The 21169-nt window shown below is 36.5% G+C and overlaps 1 protein-coding gene across 4 annotated transcripts in view; it reads right to left on the reverse strand.

The window, feature by feature from the left end:
• ANKRD28 (ankyrin repeat domain 28) overlaps positions 1-21169 on the reverse strand; it is a 104374-nt gene that overhangs the window by 17895 nt on the left and 65310 nt on the right. For all 4 annotated transcript variants that reach the window (XM_042474108.1, XM_042474107.1, XM_042474106.1 and 1 more), the window contains exons 9-18: positions 19438-19516; positions 17294-17408; positions 16525-16607; positions 10791-10854; positions 9935-10003; positions 8706-8846; positions 7581-7692; positions 6927-6953; positions 666-740; positions 257-458 (exon numbers count right to left, since the gene is read on the reverse strand). In XM_042474108.1, the coding sequence (XP_042330042.1) occupies positions 257-458; positions 666-740; positions 6927-6953; positions 7581-7692; positions 8706-8846; positions 9935-10003; positions 10791-10854; positions 16525-16607; positions 17294-17408; positions 19438-19516 (967 nt within the window). The remainder of the gene's footprint in view (positions 1-256; positions 459-665; positions 741-6926; positions 6954-7580; positions 7693-8705; positions 8847-9934; positions 10004-10790; positions 10855-16524; positions 16608-17293; positions 17409-19437; positions 19517-21169) is intronic.

Consider the following 21169-nt stretch of genomic DNA (forward strand, 5'->3'; position numbering starts at 1 on the left):
CTATACATTCACAAAAGTCATTTACATGACCGAAAAGGAAAAAAAGAGATGGGGACAGAAGAGGGGGGATGCATACTCCAGCCTAAACATTTAAGAGCTTATCAGCTGCTCTTAAAATGACCAGCTTCAAGACAAGTTCAAGTAAAGAAGAAGCCCTATATAGCTGACTTTTCTGCAGGGCTAATGAAAGGCCCCTACATCACCATCTATTATTTCTCTAAATTCAGTATTAAAATTAAGCATTAACAAAGTTTACCTGCAGCATGTATTGGTGTTCTTTTTACAACATAGTCTTTTACCAAGATAGAAGCTCCCTGATTAATGAGTACATCCACACATTCAACATGCCCTTTAAAGGCTGCAAGGTCTAATGGTGTTCTTCCATTATTGTTCCGGACATCAAGGTCCAACAAAGATTGTACTAACACTTCCAGAGCTTGATGGTGTCCGTGGTAGGCCTGAAAATTTTCAATATATATGTATATATTTTAAAAATCTGACTTGAAATGAAAATGTACACCTTATCAAGTTACCACATGTAGTTCACATAATAACAAGCACAAATAATTGTTGATCTGTAAATTAAACTCAAAGCTATGATCAATTGCCTTCCCCCCATGGGCATGAACTTTAAAATAGGCCAATAATCAATACTGAATACTTACAGCTAAGTGCAATGGACTAATAGGTGCCCTGTTGTCTGAATCATTCAGCATGTCAGTTCCAGATGTTTCCATTAGCTAAAGAAAACATACACATGCAGTTGATAACACAATCATTTTTAAATTAACATGCACACTTAAGCAGTGTATGGTTCTATTATATCTTTATTAACAGATAAGAAGTAATAAGGTTTAGAATTCAAGTACAAAAAACTGACTAAAGAGTTGGATGAAAAAAACCTCAGATTTGTGTAGCATATTGTACTGATTTTTTTTAAAAAAATGGCAACTCATTAAAAATGGCAAAAGAACTGGTTGCTAACCTTTAATATTGGTTGTTTTGAATAGTCATCTATGAACACACATATGTGCTTGTGTACCTAATCAGAACCTTCTAGAGCTGAGCACAGCATTTTCAGTGGGACCTCTACCCACACAATGCACATGTCTAGATAAGATTCCCCTCAGTTCCTGGCCTACTGCACAGCAAAACAGAAAAGATAAGAAGGAAAAATGTATCCATCCTTGTAGACTGTGTGAGTTCACAGATTACTGCTAGAAGAACCACAGTTACAGGTAAGCAACCTGTTCTTCTTTGTCATTTCTGTGACTCACACAAAAAGGGTAGGTTAACAAGCAGTATGCACAAGGGAATGGGAGAATGTCACTTGAAAATATGGACAATACCACTCTGCCAAAACTGGTATCTCATCTCACTCTGATAACAATATAGTAATCCTGGGTGAATATCACAGTTGAGACTGTTCTACTGATGTTCTGGAGAGGGATTCTCCTAAGTAAGGTGGCAGAAGCTGTTAGGGCTCTAGTGAAATGACTGTTTAAACTCATCTGCATTCAACATTTGAACAGTCCATATGAAAGGAGGCTAGATTCTATAACCCACTGACATGGGTGGCAGAATTTCTTTCCAGGACCCAAGTAAGAGACAATTTACTTAAGAGAAGGTTGTTGCAATCAAAATAAAATGATCTTTTATGAATGTATCACCTACCTGAGGAGCTATAGCATTCAAAATTAAAGCTGTTCCAGGACCACTGACAAATGGGGTAGCCAACTGATCCATTGGCATTTTCTCAAATTAATATTTTGCCACATCCTAGAGGCTCACAATATTAAAAGCTGTCTTCCATTCTGACTCAACTCTGTAAACTTTCTGGTGTAAGTTTTTTTAAAAAAAATTAATGAATTTCTTCCCTGTAGCCCTAACGCTGCTTTCCTTCCTGTACTCTCACCTTGCTATGGAGCTTCCAGTCCTAAAGTAACACTTTTCTAAGCAACCTTTGAAACTGTCAGGATCAAATAACCTGCTCTTGTTTTGGTCCACTGAGAAATCCCCATCTGAGGATTCTGTATCATTCAAATCTAACATCTTCATCTCTGTCTGCATGTCTTATCTCTTAACTCTACCTCCTGCATGTGTAAGTCTTCCCTTTCTGATTTTATCTGACATTTCATTAATTTTGTCTATTTAAGGTATCTTTTAGAGAGACATGGTTTGATTTAACTGGATTTTATTTTTATTTTATTTTTTGCTTCCTCTGTAAATCTTTAATCAGGTTCCTGGTTTTGTTTTGTTAATTGGTGAGTCTGTGAAACTTCTTGTTCTTCAGACTTTTCACCACTTCCTAACATATATTCTAAAGTCATTAAATATACATTGCTATCATTTTTAAAATTAATTGCTGTAAAACCGGTATGAGAAATTAATTTCATTAAATTAATGTTATTCAAATTCACTGCAGTTGATAAATTTGTATCATTGAAGGTATTTTTAATCCTTTTCTCCTTTTCCATATTAATTTTTTAACTACAGTTTTTATTATAAAGAAATAATTGCTCCTGTGCTGAATCATTGTTGTTGATTTGGTATTAACAGAACTGAAAGCCTGTACCTGAGTCTGCAGTCCAAAACACACCACAGAAATAATCCAATTTGAGACCACTTTAACTGCCCTGGCTCAGTGCTAAGGAATTCTGGGAACTGTAGTTTATTGTGGCACCACAGCTCTCTGACAGAGAAGGTTGAATATCTCACAGTTCCCATAATTCCCTAGCATTGAGCCAAGGCAGTTAAAGCGGTCTCAAACTCGATTTCTGCAGTGTGTTTTGGACCTGAGTGAACATTGTAGCCAGGTAATTCAAAAATTCTCCCTGAGTCTCAGACTCACCGTTTGTGTTTAAATACAACTTTTTTCTCTAGCATTCATTCACTAACCCCTCATTGTCTGTGCTCTAGCTGGTCTCAAAATACACTCTTATGCATTCATCGACAGAGTCTTCTCTGAGTAGCTGACAACTCTTAGTTTCTGCCATTCCCTTGTGCCTAGAATTCTTTGAACCAATATGGAAGGCATGACTGAGCTTAAATCACCTGAACTCCCTTTCTCCCCCAGGGGAGACAATGCTGGTAAGTCTTTTGCTTTCATTTCCTATGTTTATCTTTCCTAACTTTGTCTTCTCTGAGTTAAAATCTGAGCATGGATCTTCCCTCTGATGAGTGGATCATAAAGAAATCAGATAGGTACTATCATGGTCCAACACCAATTCAGTCACAGCAATATGCAACTAGCCAAGACATTATTAATTCTTTGTACAGTATAGTATTAGAGAAGAGATGGAAGTATATGTACCCAAATTAACTCAGGCAGGATATGTATGTTTGCTTCATTTAAAACTGGAAGCTGAGTCCAGAATCCTTGATGCTTAACTGTGTATTACACTAGCATAGTGTACTTTTTGCTAGGGTAAACAGTGGAAGTGATGGGAAATCAGAGAAAGCTATCACCATCAGGAGAAAAGGCTGCCTTGGTAGCCCCCAATCTGTTCTCCCACCCCATCCCCATGCTCACCAGTCACCATTTTCCTTCTCTTGCTGTTATGTCAACTGTGTAATTACACTGGCCAACAGAATCTCAGCTTCATTATGGTTTACATGTGTAATGAACTGTTTGCATCCATATTCTTGTGGAAAGAACTTCATATTCTGATTACGTATTGAGAAATTGTTACTGAATTATTTTTTAAACAAATATTGAAAAATTAGCATCTATATTAACTGTAGGAAATAATTTTGGATTGTCATTGTTTTAAAAATACTCAATAGCAGTTGTTGGGACACTTGCCCTGGGAGTCAGCCCATGTGTGTAATCCAATTTATGTGGATGGATTTATGCAATATTAGTGTGCTTGTTAGTTTTTCAGGAGAGAATTGGATAGACCCCCTGCCCTTAAAAGGTTTACAATTTAAAACTCAGTATAAGTAGGGAGGAGAAGGTGGGAATAAAGAAAGAAGGAGTAGGAATGTACATTTAATTGATTGTGTATTCCTGAATGGCAGTAGGTTGGACTGGATGGCCCTTGTGGTCTCTTCCAACTATGATTCTGTGATTCCCTCTGTATAGCTTTCACTAGTTTAGAATTATTTTTTTTAAGGATAGATTCTGAAACCTATTCAGAGCTACGCTACTCAGTGTCCAAGTGAATGGCAGAACTATTTTTGTCCATTACATTCTGCTATGTAATTTGCATACTTGAAGCTAACTGAGCAGCTCTGGTGCAAACTGGTACTGGTCTCTTCATCTGGCAGCTTTTTCTTTTTCTCCAATGGGGCGTGGAGATCTTCCCCATATTGTTCAGCATTTTAATAGATCTGTAGCGTTCATATTTAATTATCTACAACCTAATGCCCAACTAGCTTCAGAGTAATTCAAATTGTTCTGTTACAGAATGAGAGAGAGAAAAAAATTCTCAACAAGCTGGGAAGGTAGGAGAAGAAAAATTGAAGGGGAGAGAAAAGCAGGTCTCCTGTCTTGATCAGCTGGTGTGAGGGAATATCCCAACGGTTGGAGATTGCCCTGAGCATAACAATGTTCAACTCAGGGTATTGTTGATCATGCTGAAGATCCTTAAGAGATAAATCACCACTGTATTATTCTCTTGGAGATATACTAGCTGTGCAGTTCCAGGGTGATGCGTAGAATCCCAGACTGGGTGTTATCTTGCTGCTTTGCACAGAAGACTATTGTAGTGTTAACTGTGACAACCTGAACTGTTTGTTGGTGGTTAGACAGTTTACATGTAGACAAGGCCTTTAGTAGAGCACAAAGTTCTAGAGCTTTCCTATATAGCCACTGCTTTGAAGCAGGCCATCTGCTGTGAAACCTACAAACTTTTAAATGGGCCCCCAGTCCCCAAAATGTCTCTGGTAATGGACAGAGTTGTATGGCAGGCTCTGAAGAAGGGCCATAGAAAGTCGAGGTTTGGAGTAAATACTCATTCTTGCTGGTTGTTGGACACAAAATTCTGCAGGAGCCAATGTCCTTATGGTGTTATCAAAAGCAAAAACCTTCAAACAAAATATATGATTTCAAAGTACCTGCCTACTAACATTTTGGCAGTGCTTGCACTTGGCCACTATGTAAGTTTCCCCCAGGCAAATGAGTCATTGAGTGTGACTGTCAAGGACCAGTTTTAGTAATTAACAATTTTGCACAGTTGCAGTACAAAAGTTTTTTCCCCCAGTATAAAGTTTGCCCCTAAGGCTGATGCACTTCTCAAAGTACTCCTGGGATGACATAAATCCCAGATTTCATGAAGGATGAAAAGGAAGTCAAAATTATAAATAAAGGAGCAATACCTCAGTAAGGAAAGAGATCGACATGAAATGGGAAAATAGTGAAGGATAAAAGAAATAGAAAGCAATGCTATTAAGCACAAAAGCTCAGTCAGAAGAATAAAAGGCTAGGGGTTTCTAATCGGGCCACGACTATAAATAAAAAGAAACAGAAGGCATTGGCAGAAATAGCCCAAACATGTGCACTAGGTGCTCTAGCTGGTCTCAAAATGCACTCTTATGCATTCAGTGACTATGCATTCTAGACTTTGAAAATCTCCCAGTTGCCACATGGACAGAAGAAGGAAGGGCCAGCCTGTAAAATATGCCCCTTCATACCATCTTAACTAAGAACAGAAACAGTAAAATGTTGGCCTATGACTAACATCATCCATTTTTTTTCTCCCATTTGGTTTGTAACGCCTTGCCTGATGAAGCCAGTGAGGCTTTGAAAGCTTGCAACATGTACAATGTGCATTTTGGTTGGCTAATAAAGGTGTCACTGTTTGGTGGATTTTTGATTGAAAATGCACTAGGTGGGCAGTGTTCCCAACAAATGCTATGCTCAGTTCTAGGTTTTGATCAGCTCTTTCTAGGTGCACAACCAACCATGTGGTCACAGAGACCACAGAGAAGAAAGTTCTTATTACTATCAAGAAAAAGAATGGGGAAGAATTTGAAACATATTAGTGTAACAGTGGTTGATTTTAGCAGGTTAAGTAAGGCTGGATAGTAAAAGCTGTCGGGAAGGCAAGGGACTGAACAGTTGTAGCTGAAAAAGAATGTGAGCTCCTGCAAGTCTGGTTGGCACACAAGAATGACCCAATCATAGTTTTTCCCCAATGCCATCTCAAGAATTGAAACACATGATTAAAATGTTAGGAAGATAAGCTAAGGAACCAAGAAAGCTGCATGAGCAAAAGTTGCCAGAAAAATAAGCAGCCATTTCAAATTTGTCTGGCCTTGAAATACTAGAACACAGTTGACAATATTAATTGAATTTGAATTTTTCTAGGGTTTTAAATTTAAAAAGAAACTAAATAGTATGGGTAAGTATTTTAACTTGAGTCATTATTGTTGTCCTTGCTTGTTGTTTCTCTTACATGACGGCAAGTTCAACTTAACAATGATCTTGTGAATAAAAGACCTCCAAGAGACCCTGCTATTAACAGCCCTGCTCATTCTAATAAAAATACTAGGCTGTAAAACACGGGTAGGCAACCTGCGGCCCGTGGGCCGGATGCGGCCCGGCGAGGCCTTGGGACCGGCCCCAGCCCGGTCCTGCCGCCGATTGCCGCCAGGGCCTTTGGGGGGGGCAATTGTCTATAGAAGCCTCAGAAACATGCATTTATATTAACATTTTTTTAAAAATCAGCAAATTTTTTCGCGTGTCCTCCATTTTTTTTTAAAAAAGTGTCTTCCATTTGAAAATTTTGTCCTACATTTGTCCTGGTTTATTTATATATTTAATTTTTTTTAAAAAAAATTAATTATTTATTTTTTGGCTTCGGCCTCCCAGTTGTCTGAGGGACAGCAACCCGGCCCCCGGCTCAAAAAAGTTGCCTACCCCTGCTCTAAAATTACTAAATTTCTGCAATAAATATTTCCAAAACAGAGATTGCTATACTTACGACATCTAGAGGTGTTTCACTGGCAATCTGCAATTAAACCCACACTTGTTAAACACTTGACAATGTGAAAATAAAACTACTATGAACAATCTGAATTTTAATAGTCATTTTTATTTTTCTTCACAAAACACAATAACTAACTAACAATGCTTAAATAAATCTGCCATGACAACAAAATATGTACCTATCCTGACAGATACAGTTTTCCCAGTTGTTTCATGCATGATTTGCAGCTGTCCTATATAAGCAAGAAACCATCTCCTTTGTGTAGTTAAAAAACAACATTCAAACTCATTTCACACTGGCCAGGATTCAGTCACCAACACTCATTTTGTGGAGTGCAGGCTTTTGCTTTTCAGACAGTATGCAATATATCAAACCACTTCTTAAAAAGAGTGGAATATCAAAAGCTATTAGCATTTTCAAAGAAAAAAGTTTTTTTTTAAAAAAATCCATGCGTAAGCCCAAGCTTTCAAATAGTTTTTTACTCATGGTTTTAATTTATAAATACTCAAAAGTAAGCACCAACTGCTCTACTATTTTATTGAATACTTTTTTGTGTTTTAATAACAACTTTCCTATATGTACTTTCTAACAAAGAATCATTTCAGTCATTAATTATTGCTAAGTGTCCTTCACAGTAATTTCTCTTACCAATTCAAGGCATAATCGATGACCATAAGCAGCAGAATAATGAACTGCATTATATCCTTGTTTGTCTCGAATCCCTGGATTTGCATCGTTTCGTAATAAGTACTCCAGGCACCTACACAAAATAAACGACATTTTTATCTTTAATTAATGAGGGGATTAGTATGAAGTTTGTGAATGGTCCCCACCTAAGAAGTGTGTCTTTGATAGATGCATTTACTAGCTAGCTTGGAAAAGAATATAATGCTGCTCCTGCCTCTACAAAATGTGATTACTTATCATCACCTATGACTGCATTATAAGAGTACAAATAACTACGTGAAGTCGAAAGCTTTCATGGCCGGCATCTATAGTTTTTTGTGGGTTTTTCGGGCTATGTGGCCATGTTCTAGAAGAGTTTCTTCCTGACTTTTCACTAGCATCTGTGGCTGGCATCTTCATTCTTTTGTGGCAAAATTTGCTCAGAGAGTGTTTGTTGCTGGAACTTTTTTGCCTTTGTCTTTTCTGAAACTAAGAGAGTGTGACTTGCCCAAGGGCACCCAGTGGGTTTCCATGGCTGAGTGGGGATTCAAAACCTTGTCATCAGAATCCAATGCTGAAACCAGTACACCATATTGGCAGTATACAAAGTATAAGATAATAATTACAATAACTATTTTCTCTTATTGAAGAAGTATTTAACTTCTGTGTAAAATCAGAAAATGAAACAAATTAAATAAAGTGGATTTTCTGCATTAGAATAATTGAATTTTCAAATATCAAGTGTTCAATCATGGTTTATAGTCACAATTTAAGTGGCTGTTGTACGTTTTTCTTTTATTTTGCACTGACTATAACTTATTTATTCACATAGGTGGTATATTCATAAGAACAGCAGCTCTGTTATCAAAATACAGTATTCTGATCCCTTATAACATATATCACGATAGTAGTGAGAATGACCATGACCAAACACTATGGTTCTGCTGTCTAGAGGGAAAAAGTAATTTTTATGGCAATATATATCATTTGGATCCATATTAGAACTGAGTTTTTGAGCACAGTCAATTACTGTATACACATTTTGACTTTCATAGTTCAGTAGGGTCTGTTCCACCCTACTATTTCCCAAAATGTTGTGATGCTTACTTTCCATCAGTGTCTGAAGCAGCTGCATAGTGTAGTGGTGTACAGCCCCTTTCATCAAGATCATTTACACTAGCTCCAGAACCCACAAGTGCAAACAGGCACTGGTAATTACAGTTGGCAGCAGCATAATGGAGTGGAGTTCTGTGACACAATGAAAAAGAATAGAAAATAGTTAAAGTGATACCTTATAGCAAATTATCCTTGCACAGGAACAGCTAACAATGCTATTTATTTATAAACTTCTATTTACAACATTTCTTTTCTGCAAGCATTTTAACAAAGAAGCAATTTTAAAAATTGTATGTTTACTGGGGATTTGTCAGTCACACTACTGTATATCCTATACGTTCCTAAATAAACAAGAATCCCTAAATAAACTGCTTAAAAGTATAATTATGTGAGAAAGTATGTCATCTTCACCATGATGTTAAGATCACTGTAGGCTGATTAGACAATTTTTTATATTATTATTATCCTCATTATTATTATTATTAGGGGTTAGTTTAATAGCTTCCCACCTCATCTGTCCTGAGTCTCTGTCCCCCACTGGGTAGTCACATAACATAATGCTTTACATGAGGCATAAAGGCCAAAACATTAAAACCCAAATGCAACAGTATAATACCAAATGGAGTGTAAGATGCTAACCATATGGTTCAGGTTTATATGCATTAGATGTTATGTTCATATCTCCTATACAAATGTTTTGTACAATGCATCTATGGCAAGCTTGGTTTATCTTAGGTAAGAAACATAAATACTCATGGGTGAGTACCCAGCTTGTTGGGGGAAATTAGCTTACAGTTGTAAACTGCTTAGAGACTGCTTAGTGCAGTATGAAGTGGTATATAAATGAAGCTGATATTGCTATTGCTATAAATACTCAATCTAGTGGAGGAATAAATACCAGGACAAGTAAATTGGTAAACAGCAGGACAAGGATGAAACTTGAGTCTGATTTCTGAAATTGATTTGCTGGGCAAAATCTTATAAGTATTACTTTACAAAACATACACCAAACATCGCCCAACTACAGTTTTATCAATTACCAACAGTTTTGCCAATTACTAATAAACATAAATATTTCATACACATATGCCATTTTTATATTATATATATTGTGTATGTGTTTTTTATGCTCAAGAAAAAGGTCACAGACCTCAACCATAACAAACAAACTGCATTAAATGGAACTGTATTATACATGCAGAAAGAAAAACTTGTCTTGCCTTCCAAATTTGTCTTTCTTATTGAAGTCTGCACCTGTGTTGAGCAGCAGATTCAGGCACTCCAAATTCCTGAAAATTGAATTAGACAGTGATAATTTCTCGCAAAAAAACAGGACAGGGTGAGTTTTAATTAAAATTATTGCAATAGCGTTAAAAGCATGCAAAAGGTAAACATTAAAATAAACTATTAATATTAAAACAAACACATAGAAAGGATAAAAGGCAGTTAAAACAGTATAGTTTGGGATTACAGTTATAGGTTGGGGCCGACATACACCTTTCAGATGGAATTTCTGCAGATTCCCAAACTCGACTCCACCAAAAATTAAGGTATGCTCTAAAGCAGGATAGCATGAGGGGCTGTCATCAGAACAAATAAATGATGCACACATGACATTGTATACACATGTTGGAGTGCTGTGCAGGTACACCTGGTAGGTTTGTGTGTGTGTGTGTGTGTGTTTGTTTTGTTTTGTATTTTTGCTGGCAAAATGATGACCTCATTCTTCTCACAGAGAAATTCTGCTGGACCTCTTTTCTCTACAAGGAGAAGGAACCGTTACATTCTTGAAAAGGTAACTCTGGATCTAACCATATACTGATACAGTATATTTTATGTATTTTTATATTTGTGTACATACACAACTGCAATATTATGAGGTTTGAACAAGGGTCTCTTCATGAACTACAGGTTTTCAAGTAATATACATTAAATTTGATCAAAATAACTAGCATTTCTGGAGACCACTTTAATATCCTAGATCTCCCACAATTACTGTACAATGCCTTACTTAATAGTGTGTAACATGTTTAAGTACTGCCCAGCAGAAGCAGCTTTAACTATAAGCATACATACCCTCCGGCTGCAGCTGCATGAAGACAGGTCCTGCCAAAATCATCTGGGGTATCTATGTCAAAGCCTATAAAAGAAGCACTTATGAAGCTATCTACATGAAATTAATCTCTATTCTCTAGCTTGGCAGAATACGCTGTGAAGAAAACTTCCTCATGCATTAACAGACTCATGCATTATGATTTTTATAAAAATCAATACCAGAAGTATGTTCTTTTAAAATATGAAAAAAAAATACCCAGATCTTAGATTTGTAGGATAGATGCTAGGCCTTTCCAGATGTAATGTTAAATTATGATTCAGTGTTATCTGCACAAGCCTGGGGTTCACATACTTCTTCGTCACCTTTTCCCCTGTGGAACAGCTGAGTAATGTCAAGCTTTTGCTTTTAACCTGAAGCACAGCCCTCTGTCTCAACAATTCTTTGGGGAATGGTGTTTAGTTTAATCTAGGGTTAACTGAAACATGCCAGGATCAAACCATAACACGATCTTGGCTTGTGCACTAACCAAGGTTTGTTCACATAACCACATAGTTCTTTCTCCCAAGGTTTGATAACAAGGAGGTGTGCAACAAAGTTTGTAACAAGGAGGTGTGGGGTTCATAAAAGAAGAAGCATATGCTTCTGATCTCATTGCGGAAGCACTCAGCGGAGCTGGGGGGGCTCATAACGTCAAGGCTCATAGACACAACACAAAGCTATAAATCATAGTTTAGCATTATGTCTCAACTAGTCAAATGACTTGTCATTCTTTCAGATGCTTCTTTGATTAACAGAATGCAGCCTGCAGGCCTTCCAGGGAACATTTTTTCACACAAAATATGTATCCCCATACCTTTGTGGTGGTGGGATTTTGCTACAATCTGACCCCTCCTAGGCTGTTCTAGTGAACTGGAAGTTGCTTCCTTAGCAGGAGTGAGGCATGCAGAATTGCTCCTACGTTCTGTGTGAGGTGTTTTGAGTAGAAAACATGTTCTTCATTTAAAAAAAGAAGAAAGGTATGCAATGTAGCAGGAGATATGCAGCCCCTACAAGTTCTTGGTGGGGACAATATATTCCCCCCATCCCAAATGATGGCAGTGGCCCATCTCTGGTTTAGAGTAAAATAATTTCAGGTATAAAAACATTTTAATGTAAGGTTTATTCCGACTAAAATTATGCAACTCCTGTCCAGGGACAGAAAAGAAATTTCTCAGTAGTGTACTGTGCAAGATAGAGAATTTTGCTATTTACCATTACACTGTATGTAAAGATTAAAATACACCCATCCCTAGAAATTCCCATCACAGTAGCTGCCAAGACAGCAACCTGGTTTACAAAATGATTTTCATATCAAGACCAAAATGGCAGGTTGATGTTTATGTCATATGAAGGACACCACTTATTGCCACCCTCTGAGCAGTGTGAACTATGAACTATTATAAAGGCAGTCACTATATTTATGTAAAATCTGGCTCCCTAAAAGTTAATCAACAGTATGACATGAATAGAATGACAACTTTGCTTTTTCAGACCAATATAGCTATTCAAATTTATAAATCAACTGTTCTCATGGAAAAAATATTAATAGAACAGTAATACCTGAATTTCAAAATTTGCTTCTTGATATTCAGAATCACATGTTAACAGTGTACATAAAAATTATAAGAATGGCAATGTTCAGAGCTAACCAATGTGATTAGGCAGTGAATGAACTTTTGGATGTTATAACACTCTTGAAGATAAATTGTTGCAGATGTGGGTGGGTGGCCAGAGAGTACAGCACAAGACTCTCTGCACTTTCTAAATGGAGTGCAGGACGTAAGCAGAATAAATAATGACACCGCAAATAAGAAGTCAGACAAGCAACAAGTAAAAGCTCTGAGTACAGCTCCCTTCAAGGGCCCACTATCATCCAGACTGCACAATTCCTTCCTTCTTGTGTCAAATTTGCTGAAAATCAAACATAGTATTAACGGCACTTTACAGACGGGCGCAATGGGGCGCCGTCATTACGTGAGACGGGCAGCACTTCCAGACACCCTCGCATGTGACAAGGGTGTCAAAATGGCGGTGCCCTGTACAGATGGGCACCGCCATTTTGATGCAACCGACGCTTAGCGTCCGCACATTGTGATGTTATGAGTGCGCCATTGGTGTGCTGCGGCATCACAATTGTGCCGCAAAAAGAACCTGCTTTTTGTGGGTTCTTTTTGCTGCGCGAGGAAGTTGCGCAGTTTGTCCGCTGCAGCTTCCACGCGCAGTAAAACAAGGCACAGGCAGACTGCCCTTTTTGGGCAGTCTGTACCCTGCCAACTTCTCCTTTTGGTGCTATATAGTTTCACCGCAGGTGGATGTGTTCTCTTTGAGTATTAAATCATGCCTGACTCAATGCTAGGCCAGTTAGAAAAGGATTTAGGTCCTTTGCTGTTTGTACCTTGATATTCTTAAGGGTCTTGGAATCAGAGATCAACACAACAGAAGAGGAGGCTGTTTCTGTACAAATAATGGCTTTCTTTGCAACAATAAGATCCACAGAAAATTGATTTTAAGCTAAGCAAAGTAGATCAGCTTGTATCACTGAAAGCTCTGATCGCCGTGGTTTGCTGTTTTGACCAAATTACAGTTTAAAACCAGGGGTTGGACTGGATGGCCCTTGTGGTCTCTTCCAACTCTACAATTCTATGATAATTATAGGGATAAACAGTGGGTTTTTTTGGTATGTGTTTTACTTTCTGCTTTCACATTAAGGAATTGATTCTTTTCTATCCTCACTAGGAACCACTATATCCCTCAAAAAATAATAAAAACCTGGATCTCAAAATACAGGGGAATTATTCTTTTGAGTGATGTGGGCAACTGTACACAACAGCAACTGTTTCCTATGTATAGCATGCTCATAACTAACAGCACATACTTGGCTATGAGAGCATAAGATAGAGGGAAAAGGCATTTCAAGGGCATGAATACATTATAACAAAATGTATTACCTATTGTATCTAAAGTTCTATACAGAAATTATAAAATCCTAGCAGCTTCAGTTTATAATAAATAGACTGATATATAAACTAGTTAGGTGTACTGTACAGACTAATGTATACATTGGTTAATCTAATTGAAGTAAACTGAATTCAAGTTGGTTCCAGCACTCCAAATAAAATATATAAAGTGGATTCTGCTGCATTTAAAAACCATGGCACAAGAATATTTGGGATAAACTAATTCATCAAAATAACCAAACATGCACAACGTAAGGGATATAAATGATATAAAAATGTCAAATAGATATCTAATGAACTGAACATAGAATGATGCCTGTATTTACCTGTTATGATAAATCATCCAATTACCAAGAAAAGCAGTGCTAAAATCAAAAGCCAAAATGTTGTACTGTGTGATAAATCAATATCTCTAGAAGCTGAAACATATTTGGAATATTCTAATCCATATATATATATATATATATATGAAGCAGCACTTTAAAGCAAAGGATAAATATTCTAATGAATTCTGCTTTGGAGTCACAGCAATCTCTATAGCTGTTCACTAGGGCATCCATCTAAAGATATCCAAAGTAAGGAGGAGGAACCAAGGCTAATACAGGTTGAGTATCCCTTACCTGAAATGCTTGGGGCCAAAAGTATTTTGGATTTATATATATATATAGTATTTGCATATACATACGATACTTTGGAGATGGGACCGAAATGTAAACATGACATTCATTTATGTTTTGTATTTTAAATAATTTTGTGCATGGAACAACATGTGCATACACTGAACCATCAGAAAATAAAAGTGTCACTATCTTTGCCACTCATGTGGACAATTTTGCATTTTGGAATTTTGGATTAGGGATACTCAATCTGTAATACAAAAGTAAGTATATACAAAGTATATGCAAATATTTCAAAATCTGAAAAATTAAAAAAATACAAAACTTCTGGTCCCAAACATTTCAGATAAGGGATATGCAACCTGTACTAATATTTTGTAGTGCTCATTCTTTTAAAAAATTGGCAATATACCTTATATTTTCTCTTTGGGTGAAAATAAATTTACTATTATATAGGGATAACTTTTTATCACTGATTAGAGACAATATTAAGAAAATATTTTCTGTAATTAGGTCAACATTAAATCAAATTAATTTAGAACTCCTTATGACAAAACACATGTATAGACACTATTTTAAACTACCTATGATAAACTGATTAGGTTTCACTACTTACAGAAACTACCATCTTTCAAACAATGATTATATTGTTTCTGTCTACTAATTGTTGTTGTTGTGTGTCTTCAAGATTTCTGACTTATGGTGACCCTATGGCTACCTTAACATGGTTTTTTCTTTGGCAAGATATGTTTAGAAAGGGTTTGTCTTTGCCTTCCTCTCAAGTTAAGAATATATGATTTGTCCAAGGTCGTTTAGTGGATTTCCATGGTTGGAAAGGGATTCGAACCTTGGTCTCCAGAGTTGAAGTCCAATGCTCAAATCATTTCTCATATCTACCAGTTCCTTAGATAAAATAGAATTGAGGATGCAGTAAATTATTATTTACATGAACAACCGCCTGAAATGTGTTGTTGCATCACTGACTAAATAGATCTTAATTAATATTGGAACATCATAAAAAATACAAAATGTACAACCTCCCTATATTTGTGTCAGTTTTCATTGATAGTTTTTTAATGTTTTTATTTCTTATGACCCCTGGCAGCTGCTATGTAGAATGCACAATTAATATTTATTACATAAATAATTGCAATGTTATACAAATTCTCAATCATTTGAGCATGTTTCCTGGTCTCCCATTGGGAATACAGGCTAATACATAAAACCTTATCACCTGCTGTTGTTCTAAAAAAGGATAATAGCAACTATTATCACCACATAAGAGGCATTACTATTAGTGCAATACTACATACAGGCATTCCTACATTACTGTTTTGCTACTAGACATCCTCTATATCAGGGATTAGGAATATGTGGCTCCTTAGCCTTCTGCAGCTTCCAGATCCCCAATTTTAACAGTTGGGTGGGTTTTGGCCTGAAAATTGCTCCAAACGAACAAATGTGGCAGTTTTATTTTTTCCCCTTCTTTCATATTAGCTTTGGATCCCAAAAGTGTTCCTTGTCAGATTGGAATGCACTTCTCTTTTGATGGAGATGTGAGAAACTGAGATCACACGTAATTCCACAATCCATCCTCGCCCAACCATCCAGTCCTTCATATCAGACTATATGATGTCCCAGAGGATCATCTAACCTGTAGAAGTAGCTTTTACAGGGACAGGAATTGCTGAAGCAATAAGCAGAAAGTTTCACTGCACAAGCAGGACTCTATCTATAGTTCTTAAAGTCCAAGCAAACGTATATAACTTCTGCATTTCTTGAATGTGTTCTTCCTCATTATGGCACTTATCTTCTGAAGATCACTTTGCTCCTCTAATTCCTTCAAAAAGTATATTTTACAGTTTCAAACAAGCTGGTACAGTACCATGATTGCACAGTTGTTGCTATTATTCTGCATACTACAAGCCTATTAAAGAAAACTGTATGGTGCTAGAACCTTTTTGTTTCATGCTCACTAGTTAAAAAAAAGCATATTCTAAAATGTTCATCATCTGCTTATACATTTAAAGGTTATAGATTAAAGAACTCTTTTTCACTGAGACTGCACTAGCAGAAGTCTGTAATTTAATATGTCAATAAAGGATTATAATAAAAAGATCAGATTAATGTAAAGAACCTACCTGATGAAAGCAGCTTTCTGCAACAGTCTGAAAATCCACTTAATGCTGCCAAATGGAGAGGAAACATTCCATGTATACCCCGCCTAAGATATACCATAATCAGACATCACAATTTCATTACAAAGGAAGTAATTAAACATGTCATGCTAAATTCCATGTATACAAGGTTGCATTTAACAGCCTTTGTTAAAATAAATATAAGAAGTTACGAATACATGGACATGTAACTGTTCACTCTAAACAAAGTACATACTTTCAGAAGGACGTACTGTATAATTAAAAACTGATCATTATCTGTGTACAGTAGCAATTCAGCGAATCTTCTTTTATTTAGAGAGAAGGATATTGCATTCAGCTGCATAAGAAACCATGTTTTATTAAAAGAAAATCTGAATTTCATATAAAGAATCATATAAAATCTTCATATACATAATTCTCTTCTGTTATTGTTTACTGTACTTCAAAGAATGTAATGTTCCAGATTACGGATTATTTGTTTATTTACTGAAGATTAAGATGCTATATGGGCAAGCTTACTTGCCTTCCTGCCAGTATCTAGTATAATAGATAAGTTGTATCTCTTTCCTTATGTTCTAAAATGGTACCCTATTGTTACCACTACTTATTATGGTTAGGGTGATTTATTATGGTTACACTAAAATACGTTATGAAGCATGAGATATATTCTCATGTGCATGCAGGCATACACACAAATTTTCCTGATATATATTTTACATTCACACAATTAAAAACATTAAATGTTGCTTACTTTGCAGTGTCAGCACCACTTGTAATCAATGTGTTGATAAGCAGCTCATGGCCATATCTGGCTGCTATGTGCAAAGGTGTATTTCCATTCTTATCTTCACAGTCTATTTCAGCTCCTAGAAATTAAGTTTGGGGTGAAGGAGGAGTAACAACTCAAGCATATTTTACTAATCACAAAAATGATCACACTAATGAATATTTTTGATCATACATTATAAAAAAAAATCAGATCATCAAACGGAGTCTAAACTGCCTGAAAATCCCCATATATAACTAACAGCCACTCCCCACGTTAAAAAGAAGCAAAAGTAATATGGAAATGATCACTGGATGTTGGTGGATGTTGGTGGCTCTCATGTCAGCAGGGTAATGAGTTCACTCTAGGTTTTAGTCAGAACTAAGCAAACTATTCAAGATTCTGAATAGTTTAATTCTTTATATTGGAATTAGGAGATGGAATAGCTCCTTTACAGTTCAGACTAAAGCCCAGAGCACATTCACTGCCCTATTAATACTGAAGCTATTAGCTCCCACTGCAAATTGTGCTATTCTGCCTCCTTCTCCTACTTCTATGTAAATTGGAAAGTTATTTTTAATGATAATGACATGCTGAAACCATCCATTACTAAGAAGTGGTAGGATGGTGCTACGGGTCTTAAATATCCTTCACATTGAAAATTGGATGGCATCTGGAAATGGCAGATCTCACTACGGGTCCTTCTTCTCACGTACAAAAATAAGTCCATTCACTTATGGGAGAGAACAAGTTTAGTTTTAAAAATAAAATAAAAACAAAAACATATGCTAGTAAAATATAAAACACATTTAACTGAGCAACACAGGTTAGTTTTAGAATCTCAGAGACCATACTCTCCAATGAAAATTTCACTGAAAAAAAAATCAGACTCACAGGTTGTCACAATGATCACACTACATAAGCAGTGGTACAGGGCTGCTCTCAGAGCAAACTGACTACTTAAGTCAAGACAGAGGCAAATCTAGTAAAAAGATTCTGCTTCACTAAGGATCTCACGGCACTATGGGATTATGGGGCCTATGATACTAAACTAATAAAATTGTGAATTGGTGTTTAAGATTAGCATTTAACATTGTGAACACTAAGCTAAGGAAAGCTGTAACTAGGAAAAATGTAACTAAATAGGTGCTAGAGCATGCTGGAATTACAGGCATCTGATGTAAATATATAGAAGAATATGCTGTGGGTTTAGCAACCTGAAAAGTCCAGAAATGAGCTTCAAGAATCTGCCACACTTTAAAACACAATTTAGAAGAAAAAGTTAAAGCTAACAAATTAACTGAATACTGTATATACTTGTCTATAAGTCGAGAAATTTATGCCCCAAAATTGACCCCAAAATCCTGGGTCAGTTTATATACGGGTCAATATGGTAATGCCAATGATGGCAGCTCATTCAGTGACAAACACACACACACACCCTTCTTCCCCACTTTCCCTTAGTGCCTGGGAATGGGCTGCTGGAAGCAGAGAGTGTGCAGGGCAATTTTTATTTCTATGGGAGCAACAGCTGACCCAGTCACACACACATACACCTTCCTCCCGCTTTCCCTAATCCAGCATGCACAGCGCGTGCACACACTTTCTCTCCCTCTCTGCCTTAGCTCTTTTTACATTTGGTTCTCTCCAACTGATTCTTCACCCCTGCCTCCTACTCACCCTCTGTGAGAATGCAAGCTAGCCGCTGCAGACAACTGTGGACGTGCCAGCAGTAAAGAACTTTCATTCCAGGGAGAGTCTACTGTAAAAGTAGGTTTCTGGGTGGCATTGAAGAGGAAGAGGGCACCTGTAACTGTTTAACCCCACTCCAAGGAAAAAACTGCTGAAATCAGGGAGCTCTTTGGTACTTCCTTGCTGCAGCAGAGAAACAGCCTCTGTCTACTGATGGGGAAATGCTGAAGAGCCATCATGGACCTGAGGAGCCTCAAAGTTTTACCCTTGACTTATCCACAGGTCATACCAAAATTCATAACTATGGCCCCAAAACTTGCCTTCGACTTATACACGAGATCGACTTATAATCAAGTATATCTGAAAATTCAAAATGGCTTTAAATTATTGTACAGAACAGAAAAAACTTAATTAATATTTCATTTTTTTTCTTTTACCATTCTGGATGATGGTTTGTGATCTTGAAAATCTTCCATGAATTGCTGTCATATGCAATGGCGTTTTTCCATCTTTACTCTGAGGAAAAAGAAGTCAACCCATGGCTACCATTTAACTTACAAAGTTAAAACTGAATTTTCAGATTTGTTTTCTCTTCTGGTTTATATTCTTCCTCTACAAATATGTTGTGGCAGTGGCAAGCCAAAATAATGCAGTAAGCTTTTCGATGTTGTCAGTCTTGCATGAAAACATTTGAAGCATATTAGAAGTATTGTCTACCCAGCAGACAATCTTAGTAGCTAGCTAGCATCACTGCCATAATTTGAAAGCATTTAAAAACAGCATTTCATGAGTACCTAAGACAGATAACTCTATTACAAACACTAGAGAAGAGATCTCTTGTTTGTAGACTATCCATGTGACCCTTTGGTGTCACCTATAAATTCAGAAGCAATTAATTACAAACACATGTAATGGCAACTATTCCATTGTGGAGGGTAGTGTGGTATTTCAGACACAATAATTCCCCCAGAGAAACATTCAAGAAGGTCAGGTTCTACCAGGTTAAACCATGAGATGTTTCCAAATATAGCTATAGGGCATTTATACAGTAGGCCCTTGGTATCTGCTAGGTTTGGTTCCAGGACCTCCCGTGGATTACAAGATCTGTGAATGCTCAAGTCCCATTAAATACAAATACATAGTAAAATGGTGTCCATTATATAAACTGGCAAAATGAAGGTTTGCTTATTGGAATTTATACATTTTTAATATATTTTCAAACTGTGGATGCTTGAATCAGTGGATAAAAAATCTGTGGATATGGAGGGCTGACTGTACTATGTAATATATGTAAACTTTGATATGAAAACTCGAACAGAAACCATGCCCATCCCAATTAAAACTATCATTTGTTTTGCTGTATGATATATATATATATATCATTTTAAATTCTAAACCACTTTGAGGACACTGGCAGAAAGTGAGCATATAAATGTATTTAATACATATGAGTATATAAATGTAATTAACAAACAAACAGGCAATCGCCTTATTTCACTGTTACAGAGCAGTATATTTTTCTCCTCAGTGTTATGCAATATATTACACCCCATGTCAGAAAATGGGAAGTGGACTAGGTACTAACTCATCCAGACTCTTAGTGCTGTCTTCTATTTCTGTGTAACTATTGATCATCATTATAAAGGCAGAAAGTATTTTTATTTGTCTGTCAATCGGTATCTACCCTGCTAAGACAGAACTAATAATAATAATAGTAATCCTGCTCTCCCCGTCCCCATCCTGCTTTCCCTCCAAAACTGGAACGCAAAGTGGCTCATAATTTAAAAGAATACAAATTAAAAACATACAAAAGAGAACAATCAAATCAAATTAAATTATTCACAGTATTAAAACAACTCAAACATCAAGTTGAAAGAATAAAATGCAATCTAAAAAGCTAAGAAGCTATTAAAACAGTTCATTTAAAACAATGCACTATCCCCAAGCCCATTCTTTAGAGATTTTCTGTTTTAAAGCCTGACCTTCCATTTTAAAAGCCTGACCTATGCATTTTCTAAATAAAAAAAAATCAACAGTTCAGAATTGTAGAACATTTTATTTTATACCACTTTCATTTACATGGTCAGCTGGAAGCCATGTGTACTGCCTTTGTTTTAGTATTTCTTTTCTGTCATCCAATACAGTAGTTCATAAACTTTTAAAATGAAT

This window comes from Sceloporus undulatus, chromosome 6 (assembly GCF_019175285.1).
Source record: "Sceloporus undulatus isolate JIND9_A2432 ecotype Alabama chromosome 6, SceUnd_v1.1, whole genome shotgun sequence".
NCBI lineage: Eukaryota > Metazoa > Chordata > Lepidosauria > Squamata > Phrynosomatidae > Sceloporus > Sceloporus undulatus.